At 39.0% G+C, this 21,682-nt stretch overlaps 2 protein-coding genes and 1 non-coding gene across 3 annotated transcripts in view; 1 reads left to right on the top strand and 2 right to left on the bottom strand.

Moving 5' to 3' along the window:
* Positions 1 to 359: 359 nt before the first annotated feature.
* LOC125983546 (ras-related protein Rap-2a) lies at positions 360 to 1,407 on the bottom strand. The gene has a single exon (XM_049744908.1). The coding sequence runs from the start codon at positions 1,262 to 1,264 to the stop codon at positions 638 to 640; it is 627 nt and encodes a 208-aa protein (XP_049600865.1). The 5' UTR covers positions 1,265 to 1,407; the 3' UTR covers positions 360 to 637.
* Positions 1,408 to 4,328: 2,921 nt separating this feature from the next.
* Positions 4,329 to 6,165, bottom strand: LOC125983537 (uncharacterized). Its single transcript, XR_011088339.1, has 4 exons — positions 6,023 to 6,165; positions 5,866 to 5,950; positions 5,123 to 5,434; positions 4,329 to 5,045 (listed from the first exon to the last, which is right to left on the bottom strand). It is a non-coding gene; the product is annotated as an uncharacterized protein (transcript).
* A 110-nt stretch (positions 6,166 to 6,275) lies between these two features.
* The window catches only part of LOC125983524 (alpha-1,6-mannosylglycoprotein 6-beta-N-acetylglucosaminyltransferase B), a 28,482-nt gene continuing 13,075 nt past the window's right edge, over positions 6,276 to 21,682 (top strand). The window contains exons 1-8 of the mRNA XM_049744872.1: positions 6,276 to 7,615; positions 8,170 to 8,282; positions 14,747 to 14,891; positions 16,625 to 16,734; positions 18,214 to 18,287; positions 18,365 to 18,532; positions 19,927 to 20,091; positions 20,742 to 20,911. Coding sequence (XP_049600829.1) covers positions 7,554 to 7,615; positions 8,170 to 8,282; positions 14,747 to 14,891; positions 16,625 to 16,734; positions 18,214 to 18,287; positions 18,365 to 18,532; positions 19,927 to 20,091; positions 20,742 to 20,911 — 1,007 coding nt within the window. The 5' untranslated portion in view covers positions 6,276 to 7,553. The remainder of the gene's footprint in view (positions 7,616 to 8,169; positions 8,283 to 14,746; positions 14,892 to 16,624; positions 16,735 to 18,213; positions 18,288 to 18,364; positions 18,533 to 19,926; positions 20,092 to 20,741; positions 20,912 to 21,682) is intronic.

Below are 21,682 nucleotides of genomic sequence, written 5' to 3'. Positions count from 1 at the left end.
CAATTAAAACAACCCCTGACAGTTAATGGGAATAATAATTCCTGAACAAATTAATCATTTATTAGATTTAATAGATTCAGATAGAAGTGAAGCTGTTCCAAATTGTAATGCAAATAAGAGGGAGGAAAAAATCTGGCATGTATTAAGAAAATACTGTAGCGACATTGTTGACCACAAGAGGGCAGTATCAGACAAGCTTCTGCTTGAGTTCTTCCATGGTCTCAAATGCTGTGAGAAATTCTGATCAGCAGCCAATTTGAAATAGTTTCCACTCAAAGTAACCACTGTTCTGGCATCTTATATTATTCAGTGTTCACCATTTTTTTTCCCCCAAGGTTTATTTTCAAGAGGTACTCATATTTAATTAATTTCTTTATTTTAGAAGGACATTACAAAACCACTGGACAAACGAAATGCATTGTTTTAAATATTCTGGGATAAGTACTAATTCTCAATCCACAGAAAGCTTTTCAGACGTTCCATAAAAGACGAAGAAAATACAGAAGTCCATATTTAAAATCACATATTTAGAAGCACTTCCATTGAGGTCTTGTTCAGTAGCAATACAATACATCCATTCAGTCATCTTCCCTTTTATATATTTTTTTCAGTGAATTTTTAGATGATGTCCTCAAAGTTAGGATAGGAGGCAGCTGTTGGCCTTGTTCATTTTCGGCATCTTATCCTTCCCCTTGGGAAAGGTTTCCCTCCTGTGGCAAAGTGTCGGGCTGAGCCAGCTTGGCAAATTAGCTTGCTGTAAAAGCTCCCGGAACACTTGTAGCACGTTAATGTCCTCTTTGGCAGATGCCTCCACAAAACTATTATTCCAGTCCAACTCCACTGTGGAGACAACATCCTCGCTCGACACCTGACGCTCGTGCTGACGGTCGATCTTGTTCCCTATCACAACGATAGGCATGTACTTGTCCTCCTTGACCTCCAGGATCTCATCCCGTAGACGCTTAACTGCCTCCAGGGATGCCGGGTCATTCACTGCGTAGACCAGTGCAAAGGCATCACTATTCTGGATGGAGAGCCTTCTCATGGCTGGGAAAGAATAGCTGCCGCTGGTGTCCATGATGTTGATGTTGACTTTGACACCCCCGACTTCATACTCCTTGCTGTGGAGCTCCTCGACGGTACGGCGATGCTTAGGTTCAAAAGTGTCCTTTAAGAAACGCTGGATGAGGGCTGTCTTCCCCACTCCTGCTGCTCCTAAAAAAACGATCCGCACGTTGGTCTTGTCTTTTTCTTCAAGAGACATGCTGAAGAAGCTTTGGGATGTGTTTTGCGTGGAATGTTTGGATGGAGGCAGATGATGAGTGAACACCAGAGTGTATGAAAATCTGTGTTTTTATGTTCACACACACGCCTGCCTCCTCTGTCTTCCAACCAATCGTGAGACAGCTTGTCATGTGGGAGCAGATATTTGAAGACATACTGTACTGAAGATGCAGTACCATTATATCCATTGGATAATGGAGTCCAATTAACTCATTCAGTGCCAACCCAGTTAATATCTTTGACGTCTATAATAGCACTGGATTTCGAAAACTTTGATTTTACATTCACAGGCAACTTATCTTTTTGCATGTTTACATACCATTTTGCATCAATCAAACTTTTATTTTCAGTTGTGCTCCTGCTGGGGTATAATCTTGAGACTGACTGAAAAAGTTCAATTAGTAAAAGAAAAAATCTGTGCGATGCAACTCAAGTGTAAAAATGTGCCACTTGTTGCTATGATACCAGTGAAACCATCTTTGTTGGAAGCAATTGGCACTTGAGCGCATATGGAAGCTGTCACCAGACTTCAAGTTGATTGAAAAGTAATGTTAGATCCTAATTATGCAAATTAGCACATTGGACTTTCATTTCTATAATGGTCATAATTGCTGTGAAAATGGAGTCGTGCACATTTCAATCAATTTTGAGCTTGTATTGTTATTCAAATTATTTTCAATCATGCTAGTATCCTTTAGCAATTAATAATTTCTCGACAATAAAACTCCACAAATTTAGTTTGGGGTAGTTTGACCTTTTCAGTCATGCTAGCATCCTTTAGCAATTAATAATTTCTCCACAAAAAGACTCCACAAATTTAGTTTTGGGTAGCTTGACCTTTATCTTGCCTCAGCCACTCTCTGGGCTGTCGATAATCACGAGGATTAAACGTCTCCATATCTAACAAGCTCAATGTCCCCAATGCAACTGCACTTCTTCTATCATGCGCTTAAATTGGAAAGGTCATGTTGTCTCATCAACTCATAAATAATTTTTTTAAGTGGAAGTCTTCTAGTTGTAACCAAATCAAAATTATTTGACGGAAGCTTCTTTGGTAACCTTGCCAACGCCGTGTTACATCCGTCGATGTTCACAGCTTCGTAAAGTGGGCAATTAACGTCTGCACTCTTCGGTGCACGACGTAATGAAGTCTGGAGAGACACCAGTTCGACACCTTTGTTCGCGTACGCTGGAAAAGTAGGACAACTATTTTCCTCTTAAGGCTTATTAGATCTTATTAGACTAGCTAAACGCAGGTCTAAGTTGTGGCGTATGTGACAAATCATTATTGTCATTCTAAAAATATGACATTATCTAAATATTATATACTAAACATTTTGGATGGTGAAGCTGCAATCTGACATTAGTCCTGCTCACAAATCCCACGAGAGCATCCACACCGATATGTTCTGCTCACTCACTAATCCAGCCTTTCACTCTGTCCCGTCGTGTATTCGCACATAATGAAATGGCACATGCTTGTTGCTTACAAATTTGTTTTCAGGAGCAGGCTTTCTAATAGGGAACATCCAGTCCTGGTAACAAGAGGTGTGTTCCTGCTGGCACAGTGTTTGCATCTCCTCTAATTACATCGCTCGATCGTGTTGTCCCTACTTCAAGAACCATTTATAGCATTAAATGGGCTAAATCGGTAATTTTTTTTTCTCTAAATTTACATATCCGTGATTTGGACTATTTGACAACATCACTTCGGGTTCAGCGGGTTCAGTGGTTTGTTTTTTTTCCCTAGCAAAGATAACCTCCATTTTTCAAGCGAAATAAATCAGCTTTTGCATTAAGTGCTTTTTCAATTTCCTAAAAATGCCTTCCAGCTAATAATTAGATTGGGATATTAATTGATTTTGCTGTGCAATTATGTGATGCGTTATTATGTCGTACTAAATCGTGCTCAGTCCAAATAGTCTGCGTTTGCTGATATGTTTATTTATTAGTATTCATGAGTCATGCCAGGGGTTTTGAGATAGCGTAGCACGTTGAAGCTCCGCAAAACTGTAACCTTTCACTTCTGTTTCATGTGAACAGTGAACGCAAATTCAGTCTGCATACAATTAGCATAAATAATCCTGTGGGCAAAAAGATAGCTGGAAAGAAAAGAGAGTTTGACTTTTGATCTTGTTATATATTTGAATGACCTTTCGCTCACTTATTTGGGCTTATCAGACGAGCCAGAGAAATGTTATGAAGATGTGTGTGTTTGAATATTTTGATAATTGTAATTGGATGTTTAGGGCATTTTATTTTGCTTCACTGTATTCACATGTCGGCAGGGACGAAAAGATTTTTCAAAAAATGCTCGCTAAGAGCGGTTTGACCTTTAGCGCTGTCAGAAGAGGCATGAATTTCATTTCTTCCTTGTTTTTTTTATTTTTTTATGTAACCCTTTTGAAGTGAGGACCCTTGGTGCATTCACCAGTTAAAGCCACCATTTTTATTTATTTTTTTAAATAGCATTTGGCGCTCATTGGTATTTATTTATATATTTAATATCGAGAAATGGTCATAGTTCGTCCAATGTGGAACACACAGTTTAAAAAAAACCTCAGGCTGCCATTTTATTGAGTTTAGCTGCTTGGCCGGTGTTGATTCCACTTCATCAATCTGCAATATTGTGGAAGGAATAATCTGATCTTCCATTCAAATGCCCTCCAGGCGTTCACATTGCAACTTAGAATCTGCAACAGTCTGAGTAATAATAATAAATATGAATTCCGAGAGCAAACTTTTAAAATTATTGTTCATTTGCATATTCAGTATTCTCCTCTATGGATTTGAGGAAGTGTGGAAGGTGAATTTCTTTTAAGTGAATAGTAAAATAACCTCTGGCATTCACTAACCAAGGAGATATTTGAGTTGGCGTTCCAGAAATTTTTTGATGTCCATCATCCCCTCCAGACATTAATTGGACTCTTTACTTGATGAGCATTCAAATTGGTCCATTACAAGTACTGGAGTGCTTTTCAAATCATATCTCATTATTATTCCATCCCAAAAAAAAATGTGCAACAAAAACATAAGAAATGGAATCCATCAAATCTCGTACATTTTATTGAAAAGGCTTTCAGTTTACCATGGCAACGGTTTCTTAGAGACAACTCGCTCATCGTGATACAAAGGCTTATCGAGTCAACTGCAATCTTTGTGTCCAGTTTGGACAATTGATTTGTTTCAGGTGAAGAAATCCATGTATCAGATTTTCAGGACATCCTTAACTCATTCACTGCCAACCCAGTTAATATCTTTGACGTCTATAACCATTGACCCTCCATGTTCAGCATATAATAACTGTGAGCTCCAACTGCCTGAAGAAAAATATAGATATGATAATTCTGTTTAAAAACAAGCCTGTAATATAAAACAAACATTTCGAAAATACAATCCTGGTACATAAATTCAAACTTTCACAATAAATGTCACTAATATGGCCGGTAACAACATACAAATCCACTGATGCTCGCCTTTGCTCCCAAATGAATTTTTTAAATCTGTAACCACCTTTTGAGTTGAGACATAACGTCTCAAATCGTACATCCATAATTTGCAGTAATAAGTATGATTTCCGCTCTGTACTTCAATTGCGCTCATAATATCATAGCGCCCATATTCGTCAACGACTCCATTTAAGCTCGAGTTTAACTCCTGATCTCCTTCAAACCAATGGATGTCACCCCAGCTGTAAACTCCGTTGAACTTGCACGTTGCCATTGAGTTATTAACAAAGTAATCTTGACTTCCAAGGCAACCTGGAAGAGACAAAGAACCATTAGAAGAATCAAAACAAAGGCAGCAAAATAAAAAAATAAAAAACGAGCAAGCTCACCTTGTACGGTGATAAAAGTGGCACTGTATTTTGTTCCCATTTTTGAGTGTAATTTACAGAGATACTTTCCTTCATGGATTGGCATTATGTCGAAGATTGTCACAGAGAGTTTATGGAAGGATCCATCCGTTTCGTACCGACACATGGAGGTGTTGACCGTAGTATTACAAAGTGATATACTGTTTGGGTCATTCCAGGAGAATAATTTCACATCCTTCACATTCAACAGCTTGGCGGAGTTGACCTCGCATATCAGGGTTACGTTGTCCCTGCAGCCAGCTGTCTTGTTGGGGGTCGTCTCCATCACCACATCTGAGAATACGATAGAGGTCATCCAAATAATATTAGAGTTCCGATGAATATCAGTGAAGTAATGCCGAATGTGATTATCTTGTGGCCCCTTCATGTCAGATTAAAGAAACGTATAGCACTACTGCCCCCTGCAGTTCAATGCGTTTATAGCACAGTATGCAAAGTGAAAGTACGATCCGATCCACTTTTTAATAGTTTTAATTAGAAATTAGCACTACTGCCCCCTGCAGTTTAATGCGTTTATAGCACAGTATTTAAAGTGAAAGTAGAATCTGATACCAGTTTTTAACTGTTTTAATTAGATCTTAATTCATCAATTGTGCTAGTAGCGGAGGTTTAAGAGGGAAAAAAACTTAAAGCAGGCTGAACGAAGCAGTTTATCATTTCACAAAATGCATTAAGCTCAAATTTAATGCAGATAAATCACTCACCAGTAGTGGCAAATGCCATAGCGAGCCACGTTATGGAAAAGTTGAACACACATGTCAACACAGAGGAGAAAATGCTTCTTTTTATCTGCAATTGTATAAGAAAAAAATAAGTAGGATAAAAATATGCAAGCTTCGCACGGTTATGATCTTTACTCACCATGTTTTCTGCACACGTGACTTTTGTTGTCCAGGTTTATCCACTTAATCAGCGGAGCCCGCGCGTGACTTCTCGTCAACGTTGAATCCAAACTTCTGGTATGGTATGATGCGTTTGTTTCAACATGTCTTGGAATGACAGTTAAGACAAGAAAGTTTCCTTTCCTGTTCAAACTTGTCCGAATTTATGTAATACAAATACTCATGGACAATTTTTTTTCCCGTCAGTCAGTAGCATAGCTTTAGGGTACCAGTATTATTTTTGCAGGTACACGTCAGTGGACAGGTAAAGTTTGTATTTAATGACGCTGGAAGAAGAAAAAGGTCAAGGAAAATTCGGGAGGATCTGAGGTGTTGGGAAATTGCCCAGTAGAACAGAAACGTGAACAAGGACAAAATAAAAATTTGCAGTGACAATATGTCGTGCTTTTCAAGTAAAAGTGAAACTAATGCACTTCTTTGAAATGTACTTGAATACAAAAGTGAAACTATATTAAATAAATTGTTGCTTTCTAGTCATCAGAAACATAAACGGGAACGACAGTTAAACTATTGCGTAAATATTCCGATTTGAATTAACACGACTGAAAGTTGCAATGTGTGATTTGGCCAGTAGGTGGCAGGGACAAACCGTTGTTCGCTTACAGTCTCCGCAGGCGCTCTCCATGGTGCTGGATGCATACACGGCGCTGGCCCTAATCTTATTTATTTATTTATATTATTATTATTATTATTATATAATGATAACCATCCATCTGTCAGTCTGCCCGTCCATCCAACCATCTGATGCCTTGCTCAAGGGACCTTCAAATTTATCTGGAAGCAGACCAGCATCTCTCCAACACCTAATTAACTTTTTTTTCCCCCCTCCACAGCGGGACCCCACGCTGACTGTCGCCCCTAATTTGTAATATTATATACACTGCAGCATGAGTAATAATATAACAGTCACGCGGTAAAGTTTGCTGATGAGCAATAGCGCTGGCATGACTACTTGGCTTTACGCCTCATTTTTAATTTAATACTCTTTTTTTTTCTCTGAATCATGTTGCTCTATTTCAAGGACACAACTGGAACACCCCTGCATGTGCGTTGACCTAGTTGTCTCAAATTCCGCCTTGAATCAACAAATTATATTCGCTTTGTTGTCATGTTTGCTCTCCTTTTACAGTGTGACTCGCTAGATGGCGCTACGAGCCGGCTCCAGTGTTTTTCTTTCACGCCTGTCGTGTGCTGTTCATGCCCTCCGCAGACCGCTCCAAGTCCCGGAGCACACTGGATGCAAGGCTAATATTCACGCAGTGTGCCGCGTGAGGTGGATCTAGCGTCACCCGGAGCCACCGAGACGCACTATTACGCAATCAGAAGAAGAAGTTGCAGCCCGGCCGGCGTGGTGTGGATAAGAGCAGAGAAGCATGGAAGTTGTGTTTTTTAGGGACACTCTGGCTGCCACCTGCCTGATTTAAAGTCATGCGTTCGAGTCCTGCGCTCCTCCACACACACCGCACGGTGAATGGACACGCGCGTGCACAATGATGAGCAGCGACATTTCCATGATGACGAGGAGATGTCTTCTCACTTACAAACCATTCAGGTAAGCAAAAAAAAAAAAAAGCCAATGAGCTAATTACGTGCAGCTGTTCCTTTTTTTAATTGTTAAAATTATGAGATGGGAAGAAATGATGAATTCTATGAACAGTTATGGTTAGTCAAAGCTGCCAATTTGACTTATTGATTTTTTTTTTTTGTTGTTGTCTGCTCCAGGAATGATTGCTGGTCTTCAATAAATACTTCTGCTGTTACCAGTAAACATTAATATCAGTATTTGCACTTAAGAGCATTTGTATGGGGAAAAAAAAATCTAATTAGTAGCTTCTGAATCATCACAAGAATTCAATGACTGTGTTTTTGTGGCCAGTGAATTCTGCCACACAAAAAAAAAAAAAAAAAAAGAGAGAACAGCTCACTCAGCACTTTGAATGAAAGATGCGAAATTACAAAAGTGATTCACGTAGGTCCATCGGTGCAGTGTCAACATCTCACAGTGGACCTAATGTTTGACAGGAATCAAAATTCCCTACGCTTTTTTTTGTGTACGTTGTTTCTTCAGATGTGATGTTGACTTTGTTGCTGTCTTCCTCCCTTTAGGATTTTCGTGGCAGGGATTGGCTTCTTCAGTTTGTGCTTTCTAATGACTTCTCTCGGGGGCCAGTTCTCAGCCAAGCGACCCTCCGATTCCCCTTTCACCACACGGGCAGAAGGTAGGCCAGCAGTTCTACGCCACTGTCTAGAATGTCTGTAGACAAGCAACATCATGCTGAGCTCTGCATGACGCTGCTTCCTTGATTGCTGCATAGCAGGCTGGCAGACTCCTTTGCTTTGTTCATCAAGAAGCCATCAAGTTCGGTTTTTGATCCATGCTAAGAAATAGGCGACGTGAGTGCAATCATTTTTACCCTGTGTTCCAGAATGGAACTTGGTAGAAGAAAATCATGGAGGCAAGTTTGCCCAAGAAATTGTGTAACTCTAAAAATTGATTCGAAGAGCAATTTATTCATTTTGAGGAGCGGGTCAAGTTCAGATGAATTTTCAAATTCACCTTTTTGTCAAAATGAAAAGTGCCTCTACAAAGTTCTTTTTAGGATAATGCATGTTAATGTTTGAAAAAAAATCATTAGAAATAAAGCAAATGCCACAAGGATTAAAAAAAACACCCCGGCATAACCTATTTTGACAATATTATCTGAACTTCAACAGAGCTTGCGAGATAGACCTTTTCTCCGTCTCCATGGATACTGATACAATCCGCATCGGCACAGTCATGGAGAAAATCTTCCCATTAGAAGCAATGTTGGGACCTCACCTCCACGAGTGTTTTTTTCCCCCCAAACTAATTAAAAGTTAAATTAATAAAAAGATTAATCTTGCTAAGCTATTTATTATGCAGCGGCTCTATTAACTTTTGTAGAAAATCTTCACAGGCATTGAATTGTGACTTCCAGGACCTTAGTTAAATTTAAAGGTCTTGGTAAATAATGACCATTTTTTCCTCATAACAAAATAGATTTATAGCGTTTTAGCGAAACAAACATTCATATCGTACACCAATATTACCGCCGAGGATTGAAATAAAAAGTTGTATGTAAATTACATTAGTTCCAAGACAACACTCGTGTATCACACTGACAAGTTACTGTTGGCAATCTACCCGAACATTAAAATTGTTATTGAGAGAGCAAAGTGTTATCTTTCCAAGCACGTCAGTGTTTCCGCTTTGTGCCTGTGCATATAAATGGCCACAGCATGAGCCAATTGGGAGAATGGCTGCTAGCTTTTTTTTTTTTTTTTTTTCCCCTCTCCACTGTCTCACCTTTTATCTGTGTCGGGCACGCTGTTGACATTGTGTAGAGCTCATGTGGCTGATAGCCGCTGGCAGGAAAAAGCTGTGAGCAACACCTCAATCTATCACAGTCCATTTGTCTTTTATTGACCAAATAATTGCTATAATTTATTTAGCTGTTATCACTTGTGATGGTATAGTTGACTTGACCATCCATTTTTTTTTTTTTTCCCAGATACCATTCATGATTTTACATGGCTGGATGAATTGGTGCAATGTTACTTTTAAGTCTAGGAAGCTCCAGTGATGTGCACTTAGTCCTCTTACATAAAAACAATTCAAAGGTTCTTGCTCATTAATGAAGCCCCATATGCAGAGTTGTGAAAGTGTGGGTTGTAAACGACAGCGGAGCTGTCTGATTAATTTAGCCCTCGCACGCTATCGTCAGGGGAAGGATTGTTTGGCCTTTAGCTCATTAAAATCCGCCTTACTCCATGCCATGGAAGATCACTCTATGTACGGAAAAACCTCACATGTACTTCACGTGTAAACATATTGATAAACACGTCTTAGTAGCACCGCACATACTTCCAGTATCTATTCAACCTGCATTTAATTCATTTCATTTGCAAAGTAAATATGAACAGTTGTTGGCATGACGACTTTCAGACTTCTAAAAAGTACAAATTAAAAATAATTAGAATTAAAGGATAAATACAATAATAATAATGTCAATGAAAGCCTACGAGGACATCTGAAATGTATTTTGGGATTATCAAGAGGCATTTAAAATAATGACACGCTCGTGCTGACTCCTATTTAACGCGAGTTTGGATTTGATTGGTTAATCCTGAACACAGTCACATTTTCAGTTAGCTGTTGTGCACTCTTGTTATTCCAGTTGTTTATTTCTTACTTTGCCTTTAGAAAAAAATGTGGTAAAAAAAAAAAAATCTATTGAGTTGCACAGTTCATAGGTCACACAGGTGGAAAAAAATCTGAAATGATTTTTCATGCTGTTGATCTTTTTTGCTCAATACCACGCTTAGAAATCTCGTTTAGTTTGTAAGACAGCAGGGATCGTCTCCCCTTTAAACCTTAACATGATGACTTCTTTTCAAAATGTATTGACGAATAGATCTCACATGAAGGCAAAATATTAGAAACACCTCACAGTATGTCACAGTTGGAAAATCACCAAGCTTTCCGAACTGTATCCCGTCCACTAATAAAACGAACGTATTTCCATTTCCTTTAATACGTCCCCATCAAAGTGAAAGCGACTAATGATGTGAAAAAGCAGAAGAGTGGCGCCGGGATACATTTTCAACCAGAGTGAGAAGCATTAAAGACGTTTGATCCGAGCTATCTGAAAGGCTCCAGAGGTGTGCAGGTACTTTCTCATAAGCTCTTTGAAGACCACCTTCAGTATGTTCTTTTAACCTGAGGGTCTTAATGGAGCAAGACCCTGATACTTATCCTGGACACTAAAAGTATGTTAATATGCCACTCTCAAACTTTTATTACTGCCGTACAAACTGAAGCTAATTTCTTTAGCAATAATATATTTCTAGGTTATTCAGGTTATCTAGCAGCTCATTTACATATTACAAGATGTGATTAATCAACAATCATTTCCACCCAATAAATCAAATTCTTAACTATTTATTAAATAATTTTCCCGTTCCAAAACATGATTTATACTTAATCGGCTATTTATCAATAAATCACATTTCTTCTGTGCCATTATTTTTCTTTGGCATGGATTGATGACTCCTATTAATCAAAACCCAAAAAATACAATGTAGCTTTTCCAAGTATGTCTTTATTTTGTAACTGGATGATTTGAATATTTGTCATTTTGTAATTTGATATCAAGCTATTTTTATACCAAAAATCCATTTATTGTGTCATAGACACAATCCAAATCAAGCTTGACGACTCCAAACTGCACAAACCTAATCTGCATTCATTCTTCCTTAATTTCAAACTGAAAACAATTTGTTGGTTCAAATTGACACAAAGTATCAATGTAACTTGTGCCACTTATTTAAATTGTCTCACGAGGATACCGGTGGGAAATTAACAACCTAATTGCAATGGTTTCTCTAAATTAGCTGCAGAACAAAATAAATCTAAAAGCTGCACTTTGTGCGGCACAGAATCTATTTGATAGTTTCAGGATTTCATCAATTAAATCCATTTCATCATCAATAACTTGCTGATTCTGACTCTCATCTGTTTGTTTGACGTGAAAGTGGGTCAGGAAATTCACAATAAGTCCTGCTTGAGAAAATATTTGCAATCCTCTTCTGTGTATTTTGCATACATGCAAAAGAAAATTTTTGTTTTGCTATGGAAACAGGAAATACGCCTATGCAAATGATCTTCATATTGTCCCGGTTTGGCACAATGAGAGCAGCGAGAGCATAAAAGAGAATGAAACCCGTAATAACTCATATCCTCATTGTTTGCCGGGACACACTGCGCTGAAATGAGTTATATTTTAATAGCCTCGAGTTTTATCAGCCTAGCATTGTGTCTGATCTTTTTCTTTTTTTAATCGAACGAATCTTACTCCTAGCACAAATTGACAAAATTATTTTAATTCTGTCATCTAATAAAATACAACCAAACAATAGTACAGACTTATAACGGCAGACATCAGCGACTTTTGATCGAAGCTATTTAAATGCTCGAGCTTGTTTCCAATTCCAAGCTGTCAGATAAAATAAGAAGGCGGGGTCGCACTGAGGTTCAGGGATAGTCATTCTCTGCTCTGATAGCTTTTCCATCCGACACTGCCAGATCTCAATCAGCCTCCTCTGTAATGAATCTTTAAATTAGGAGTGAAAGCACAGGAAGAGCTTTCGATTGTGTGTGTTCGGATGGTATCCTGATGAGATGGAGACTGGGAGAAGTATGGTGGAGAATAATGTTGAATAAACTTTTGTGTGATACCATGAAAATTACATTTGCTTACTTTTGCGTGTAATTCCAATGCTGACCACAAGATGGTGGTTGTTTTACGCTGTGTGAATTTGAAAGAATTAGTGAAAAAATGTTTTAATTCAATGTCAAATTCTCTATAATCCTGCTTTTTATGCCTACAGAAAGTGATGAACGTAGGTTAATTTTACATACCGTATTTTCCACACTATAAGGCGCACCTAAAAACCTCAAATTTTCTCAAAAGCCGACAGTGCGCCTTATAATCAGGTGCGCCTTATATATGGACCAATATTGAGCCACTACAGCAGGCGGGTCCAAAGTCCAGCTTGCGGGCCAAATGTATATATCTTATATATGGACAAAGTTTTAAAATGGGCCATTCATTGAAGGTGCGCCTTATAATCAGGTGCGCCTTATATATGGACCAATATTAAGCCAATACAAAGTCCAGCCCGCGGGCCAAATGTATATATCTTATATATGGACAAAGTTTTAAAATGGGCCATTCATTAAAGGTGCGCCTTATAATCCGGTGCGCCTTATATATGGACAAACTTTTAAAATGGGCCATTCATTGAAGATGCACTTTATAATCCGCCTTATAGTGCGGAAAATACGGTATTGTATATTGTAAGACGTAGGGAAAAAAATTGACATTTGTTAGCTGTAAACACCGAAGGAGCTTGGCATAACAGAACATTTACAACTTGTATGATTATATTTGGCAGGAGGTCAGAATATTGTGGCTGGTCGGTGTTGATGGCATTTTTCCAGATTTTGCATTCATCTCGGTTACCTTGGCAGCAGGCTGATCCGAGAACACACAGCAAGCCGCAGCGGTTTTAATACAGGAACTCCTTTAATATTAATGGTGCCGTGGCACTGCCGCAAAGTCGTTAGATAAGATTAGCTACTGCTATTTAAAGTCTTTAATAACTGTCAGATGGCCAATCATACCCCGGCGATGCTACATGGACACAAAAATCCAAACTGTTTTGGAACACAATGTTTCCCAGGAGGCAAAAAAGGAACGAATGAATGCTGGCCTAATGAACACTAGATTGCAACCATAAGGGTCTGAAAAAACGGTAGAAAGGGTGTTTGGTCTCAGTAATGGTGATTTATGAGAAGTATTACTGTGAAGAATTGCGAGTTCTCCTTCCCACACTTTAGCCCAGAGGCTTTTAGATTTACTGCAGCACTGCAGCTCAGAGACCAACTTATAGCAAATATCTGGAATCCTTCTCGAGGAGCTCCAATATTTAAAGTTAGAGGAGCTACTCTTAGAAATAATTGAGCACAGCGTGGTCAAAGTACAGTATTGTCCATTTTTTACCATGCAGCACTTGAGTCCTATTTGAATTCTTGACCCTTTTCCTGAATGTGAATGTTAAAGCATTGCTACAAAGCTGCCTGAACAGGAATTCAAATGAAAAATTGTTGTCAGTGTTGAATTATTGAAAGGAGGTTCTCACTTGGCCTATTTGACTGCATACATCCCAGCAATGATTTGAAAGGTGTAAGTAAAAGGAGAAAGAAATATTTACGCTCTCTCCAAAACACTTTTCGCTTACCGGCTGAACGACTCATGCAAGTTTTCTGACTGGAATTTTTTTCCCGTACACAAAGAGAAGGATTTTTTTTTTTTTTGGGTGCATATTCTGTTGACTGGAGATTTAAGGCGACTTTCCAAGTCCATGTGTTGCTGTTGAAAGGTTAGAATTGTCACGCATAATATTTTATTCAATATTTTCTTAGATTGGAAAAAAACGTGCTTAGTTTCAATTTTTTTTTCACTGTGGGAAAACATGAAAAAAATCTGATAATTCCAGAAGGATGCACTAAGGTTATCTGCTTGGTCTAATTTGTGATTTATTTTTTATTTATTTTTAGCTGCAAGGATGCTCACTCGCTTGCTTGTTGATGCTATCGGGTGTTAATTAGCGTTTGGAGCTTAGTGTGATCAAACAACAGCGCTGAGGTCGGACCTCGACACATCGCAATGCAGTCTTTCGACCTCATTGTGTGCTGCTGTAGGGCCAATAAATTGACAAGGTGTTTGCTAACAGCATTAGACCACCACTCGGGTCATTAATTATTTGAGTCCAGCAAGAAAGCAAAAGCGATACTGTCAGAATAAATTGCTGATTCTGCCTTTTCACCTCCTTCTGTGAGAACATTGACTCCCAGTCAGATGTTGATTTAGTAATGAAGGGGAAAAAAATAAAGCCACACTTTAATACAGTAGAGTAGATATAGTAATTATCAAAATAATTTTATTCATAATAATAATAGAATAATTATTATTTATTCAAATTAATAATATTACTAATTCTCATATATTTAATTGTATTGATACGCACATTATTTTTTGCTGATTTCCCTGATTATTTTGAAAGCTGTCGTTTTTCTCCTCTGCTTTTTTTTTTTTAGTATTCGGAGGTCAAGAATCTCGAGGTGTGCTCAGGAAAATCAGTGACATGCTGGAAGTCATTCTGAAGCGGATAGACACTCTGTCTAGACTTGGTAACACCACTGAAAGCCACAAACTGGATGAACTTGCCTCCGTCCTTGACAGGTAAAGCTGGCACGTCTCAACTGGACACGTTTTGTCTTGTTGGAGCAAATATTTCCGCCGCCTTGGCACTTTTTCATGAGGCGGCTATTGGATGAGTTTAATCCTTAAGTACATCCCTCTTTGTCATTTTAGTCTTTTGTGAGTGAGACAAAACAACTCTGAATAATTTATAATAAAATAATATGTAGAGGTGAGCACAACGCAGCCAATGCCAATAAGAGTATTGGTCTTTAACAAAGTGCTGGAGCTGCCAACCCAGATTTGAGTGTGGTTGCCACAGCAACGGACCTCTCATACTCAAATCTACTCGTGGGTTTGAGTAAAGGAGGATCCTTGCTCTTTATATACAGTACTCCCCATTTCCGCCTTGCTAAAATGTTTTCCCGAGCTTTCTTGCATCCTTGCACTCAATTGCGTAATCACCTCTTGTTGGGAGTACATAGGAAAGTAGTAAAACATGTGACCTGAAATGAACTAAAAGATGCACGGTTGCTTTTTTTATTTTTTTTAAGAACCCCACAGGGAAACATTTCATGAATTCCATTTTTTTTTTTTGTCTCTCACACAGCAAATTCAGTGCGGCTCAGACTAGACTATCAATTCTTTGCAAAATACTTTTTTGAATTAGAATGAGTAGATTTCAAATGAACATTTAATTGGCACTTTAGAGACCAAATGATAAATGTTACAATAGCAAAGGGCTAGCAATTTGGCGCTTCTAATTTTCCGAATGATTATAATGCCAACCTCCATTTAATTTGACGAAGCCGGTTAATAAACGGCGACCTCAGAGACACAGCTGTTACGTTTCTACATTATCGCTTTTACGTGTGTGTGTGTGTGTATTTTATTGTCTCTGTTATGCTTTTTGTCTCCCCGTGAATGACTTTTCATTTTTTGCTAATCTGTTGATCCAAAGGATAAAGGACAATGTTTTCCTATCACATCTTTCCGGAATAGTGAGGAGGAATAAAAGTTTAGGCTCGGCTCGAACGTAGTTATGCAAATGAGCTCGGCGCCCACAGAACCAAACGGAACCACCATTCCATTACTTTGAAGAGAATTTCAGAGAAGCCAAGCGAGAGAGCTCATTAAAAAGAACTCTTTAAAAGGAGAGGAGCCATGTTCAGACAATTTATAGCTTGTTGCAAAAAGCCTGTGAAAAAGTGAAAAAGGGACAGTCTAATAGCTGGCAACTAAGGATTTCTATAGTGTGTAAACTACCCGATGAGAAATTCTCCAAAACAAATTTTTTTTTGTGTGGTTGAAAAGGTTTGTGGTATTTATGAATACTTTAATACTCCCACTCTTCCACAAGTTAAAAATGTACGAGTTCATTTCACATTATCGAGGCCAAGATCCACAAAAGCCAGTTTATCTTTCTGTGGAATTTAGCGGGATAATGAAAAATAATTGACTAATGAATATGGCGAACAGATTGTTTTTTAAGTATAATTGATTCCAGAATTATGCATGTCTTTTGAGATATCCAATTTAATATTGCAAATATACTCACTGTATGCATCAAGGCTTCTTCAGATCTGTTTAAGTCCCAATAGAAAACCACAAAATTAAAAACAATTTATGCAATTTACTAAACCATTTTTTTTTAAAATCTGGAGACAGCAAGCTGTTTTTCTTCTTTCTTTTTACACAACTGCATTAGTAGTGCGAGGTCGGAAATTAATATGGAATATAATATGCGATTGTGTGTCTTCACTTGTGTGTATCAGAATTCAGCCGATAGGTCTGGTGGAACGGATCCAGGCCATAGCCCAAAACATGTCGGACATGGCAGGCAGGGTGGAGCAGATTCTACAGCGTAGCATGGCCAGCAAAAGAGGTGACATTGAAATTCAGACACACACACACACACTTGTCCCGTACATCTCTTGAAAATGTCAAATAAAGCTATAGCCCTTGAGATGAATCCCACCCTTCTATTTCAAATCCTTGCAATTTGGAAAACACTTTCCTCTCTGCCCACACAAGCCAAGCTGTCAATTTCAAATGGTCTCCAATGCACAATTTATGAGTAACTTGCACTCGCTGGTTGTGCTCACAAAACATGACAAGTATTATTCACGACACATTGCCCATTCAAATAGCGAACCCTTCATTTATGTCACAAGTGGAAGCACTCAGGTGATTCGCGTAGCACAACACACCGAAGGAAGGATATTTAAATCATGATGATGAATGACCTCCGAGTTAATACCATGTGGCTCTGTCAGCGTTTTCATTAGCTGTCACTTTTAATTTTTACGTTAGCTACAAAGCAACATTTTAATCCTCGCCGCTTTTTGCGACAACAATCCGGTCTCGTTAATGTGTCATCATGTCTGACGACATTTAAATGAGCTTGATCCGAGTACGGATTTTTTTTTTTCCTCAAGTCACGCTTCTATCGTGCTAATAAGACCTTGTGACTGATGAGATGCTGGATGGGGTAGAAGCTGCAACTGCGACTCTAATTGGGCTCACCAGTGTCGCCCGGGCCTTTGAGGAGCAGGATGGATGGAGATGGAAGGAGGTGTGGAGTGATAAAGACAGAGTGAGTTAAGTGAGAAGGGACAAAAAAAAAAAGACGACACTGCAAGGGATAATAAAAGCTGACATGGTCATTAAGCACATGAGCCATGTAAGGGCAATAACTTGCATGAGCTTGCCAGCTACTCATATTACCTCATTTGTCTTTGTTGAAGAGGAAGAGGTCAAAATATTAGGGGAAATCTGGCCTTGAAAAAAAAAAAAAAAAAAAAAAAAAAAAAAAAATTGCCTTACCTTAAGTGCCATCGACGATTATAGACGTCAAAGATATGAACTGGCTTGGCAGTGAATGAGTTAATAAGAATTTGGGTCGAGTTAAGTGTACATTAAAATTTAAGCCGGTTGGTTGCTAGCTAGTTAAGCTTAAGAGAGAAAGCAGTCCAGAGTTTCCTTCACAAGAAGAACACGAATCTGTCACACAAAATCCAAACTCCTGAACGCTGTGGGAGCACTGAGTATCACTTAACAGAAAAACAAAACAAAAAAAACACTTCTTCTCAGTCATATGATGTTCGACTGGCATGACACCAAAACGCTGAATAAAACGTGTTGGTGTCTTTCAGCTTTTAATGCTTCCCTGTGTCATTGACGTTAACCTCTGTCGAATATTTATCTCCATCTCCTTTCTTCTCTTAGCGCATTCCTTTCAGAGAACGAGGCACAGAAAGCTAGTAGAAAAATCAAAACATCCTTTGACGCCGTCTGAAACGAGGTCGAGGGATGTTGTGTGTGTGCGGCAGCTCTGTTAACCGCCCACTTTTCATGTCTCCAGTTAAAGAAGGAACATTCGGACAGTGTGACATTCCTAAAGACCCTCATTACCCTGACTGCCCCGGCAAGATGGACGTAAGTGTCGATTCCCCAAACTATTTGAAATGATCTCACGAATAAATCCAAATATACCCCCATGTGTGTGTTCCCAGTGGATGCGTGCCCGTTGGACCTCTGACCCCTGCTACGCCTTTTACGGAGTCGACGGCTCCGATTGCTCTTTTCTCATCTACCTGAGTGAAGTGGAGTGGTTCTGCCCCCCGCTGGCCTGGAGGAACCAAACCGCGACACCCACCTTGAAACCTCCACCCAGAAAACAAGTATGGAGCTAAAGCAGCAGACGTAGTGGGATGGTATTTATTACCCCTGCAAAGATCTTTGTCTTGAAAAGCATAAGCAATCGGGAACAGCGCTCCCAGTGTGAGAGCTGTCGGGGAGGGAATATTTCAAAAATGTCAAGCCAAATGAAGTAGAGCGGAATACTAAACATAGCTGCTTCTCCTACCTTTGGACCTCAGCCTGTTTCTGCGGGTATGCTTTTAACTTATTGAGGTCAGCCGAAGCATTTATCACTTGTTAAATCAATCCGTAGCTTTCATATATGATCAATAACATCCTGGCAGTGCTGAATATGCAGCACGCCATCTTTCCATTCGGACCAAATGATGCATTCAAGTGCAATGATTGCTAAAGGTCCAGCTCCGTGTTTAGCCTCTCTTCTCGCATGAATGTTTGTCGACTCTCCAGAGTATTGTGTCGCCTCCACAATGAATTTTGATGCGGAGTCAGTCTGCAGAGCACACCGCTCTACTGTATTTGCCGGCTGAACTCACTTGGATGCATCCCTTGAGTGCTCTGCGTGTGGATTTGCTGTACACATCATGCTCTTCATAGTTAGCGTCATTGCGAGAGTGGAGGAGAGCTCCGCTGTATTTACATGGATTTATTGAGGCACTTTGGCCTCCAGAGGCAATCAAATATTTTTTTTCTAAAGAAATCCAGCATAAAAGTGGCCTTAAAATAAAAATGAAAATGTTGTTTGACAGTTCATAATGCATTAAATGAAATAAAAATAATTTAAATAAATAAATAAGTAAAGAAAGGAAGAGAAAGAAAGAAAGAAAGAAAGAAAATATTAATATTTATTAAAAATAAAACTATAACCAACTTTGTTGGTGAAGACAGCACTTATGACACAGCTGAAAAAAAAAAAACTGGTTCATTAAGCAAATTTGAAGCTTCATTTCCCCCACCACTATTCAATTTATTTATTTAGGCACCTTGGCCTCCAGAGGTACTAAAATATTTTTTTTCGAATGATCCAGCATAAAAGTGGTTTTAAAATAAAAATGAAAATGTTGTTTGACAGTTTAAAATGCATTCAATTAAATACAAATAATTGAAAGAAAGAAAGAAAGAAAGAAAGAAAGAAAGAAAGAAAGAAAGAAAGAAAGAAAGAAAGAAAGAAAGAAAGAAAGAAAGAAAGAAAGAAAGAAAGAAAATATGTATTAAAAATAAATAAAACTATAACCAACTATATTAGTGAAGACAACACTTATGACACAGCTGGAAAAAAAAAGTGGTTCATGAAGCAAATTTGAAGCTTCATTTCCCCCACCACTATTCAATTTCAGCTTGAAGAAATAAAATAGCATATGAAGAAAAAAAACAAAACTAATCAGTTCCACCACTAACAATGGCTCATTTCCTCCAGGCTGTTTTCCGGTTTGACACAGGCGCTCTGCTGGAGCAGGTGGGCACCGGGAAAGAGTCTTTAAACTTCATGAAGAGACGAATACGCAGGCTGGCAGCGCAGTGGGCTTCTGCTGCCCGACGGCTTGATGACAAGCTGCGGAGCCACTGGAGGGATGAGAAGCGGGTAAGCGTGGAGAAAAAAAAAAAAAAAAAGGGAATCTACACTCAAGCGCTTCCACGAACAGATGACACGACACTTCAAGTGGCTCGTTTGGTTTCACTCAAGTGTCTTAATACTGTTCAAACAAACCACTGGGACAAGCCGGTCCATAACTGCTTTGTGACTCTTACTTAATTGTATCAAGCATATTTTGGAGTGCGAGACTTGAGTCTTGTGTTTCAATCATTTTTTTTTTTTTTAAATCGGCTCACTTTTCTTGATAGCATTGTAGCGGTCGAGTAATTGAAGGTCCAGCCCACTTTTTTTTTTTTTAATAGTGTTTGAAGAGTGTTTTTAGTTTGAAAGTGGGCACTTACATGAAACAATTTGCAATCAGGAATCATGATAGAGTGTGTGATTGTTCAAATCAAGAATCTCAGCTTGAACTTTTCTAGTGTGGAATTTTTTTTATCCTTTTGTTAGGATGGATTTTCCTCGTGTTTACTCTCACGTCAGCCGTTGTCAGTAGTGCCCTGGGATTGACTAGCGATCAATACGAAGTGGCCAAAGTCAAATTAAATGAACAAAAAGAGGAAAAATCGTAAAGCCCAAGGTTTTTTTTTGTAGTACCGGTCCAAAAAAAAACTCACTCTTAACCATTCCTCTGAATACAGATCCTCGTCCACGTGGGATTTCTGACAGAGGAGTCCGGCGATGTGTTCAGCCCCAAAGTGCTGAAAGGAGGTCCTCTGGGTGAGATGGTGCAGTGGGCCGACATCCTCACCGCTCTCTTTGTGCTTGGACACGACCTCAAGATCTCCGTTTCTGTCAAGGAGCTCCACGGGTAAGTACACACACATGTATTTATGTTCATTAAGGAAGCCATTTTTAACGAGGTCATTGGGGTCGTTCCCTCCTCAAAGATGAAAACGTACAATTGTCTGGAAATATTTTGATTCAGTAACTTCATTAGCACTGATTGTGAATTTAGGGAGAATTTTCCAAAACCGCCTGTGTAATTCCATGCTGGTTGAACCATGTGACCCTCCTCCCCCTCCCTCCCCCCCACCTTTTTGTTTCAACCCAGCATCCCTATCGACCAGCCCGCCACTACCTTCCAATCTAAAATGATGTGCTGCTTTTTCTGCAGTTGGAAAATAATTTTCCGCGGGTGTTTATTAAACAATTTGTGACAGCGTGGATCGTTAACTCGGTCTCACACATTGTTTACTCAAAGAAAATAATTCGGTGTTCTCTCAAAGCAATCAACAGCACAATCACGGTGCTATTTCGCATCTTTTTTTTTTCGGATCACCTTTGTTCCCACTTACCACGTTGATAATTCCGACTTTCTGTATTTTTTTTTTCCCCGGAGGGCTCGACAGCATCACTGCAGTTTATGCACCTCCTCTCTGCCGCAGCTCAGCGACTCCAGAGTGATAACAGGCTTGTCGCTTGTCACGAAACGCACACACACGTACGACACTTCTTCCAAGTAAACTGGCATTTCTTGAGTTTCATCTTCAAAACCTAAAACCTGATCCGTTGTCACTCACCGAATTCACACAATTCACAATTTCTCCACCTTTGGGAAAAGGCCCGTGTGCAATATTTG

The sequence above is a fragment of the Syngnathus scovelli genome, chromosome 16 (assembly GCF_024217435.2).
Source record: "Syngnathus scovelli strain Florida chromosome 16, RoL_Ssco_1.2, whole genome shotgun sequence".
NCBI classification, from domain to species: Eukaryota; Metazoa; Chordata; class Actinopteri; order Syngnathiformes; family Syngnathidae; genus Syngnathus; species Syngnathus scovelli.
The sequence above is the reverse complement of the archived record's forward strand: the minus strand, read 5'-3'. Positions and strand labels throughout refer to the sequence as shown.

Coding starts and splice junctions, on each gene's coding strand:
- LOC125983546 (XM_049744908.1), bottom strand. CDS start 1,264: ATGTCTCTTGAAGAAAAAGACAAGACCAACGTGCGGATCGTTTTTTTA.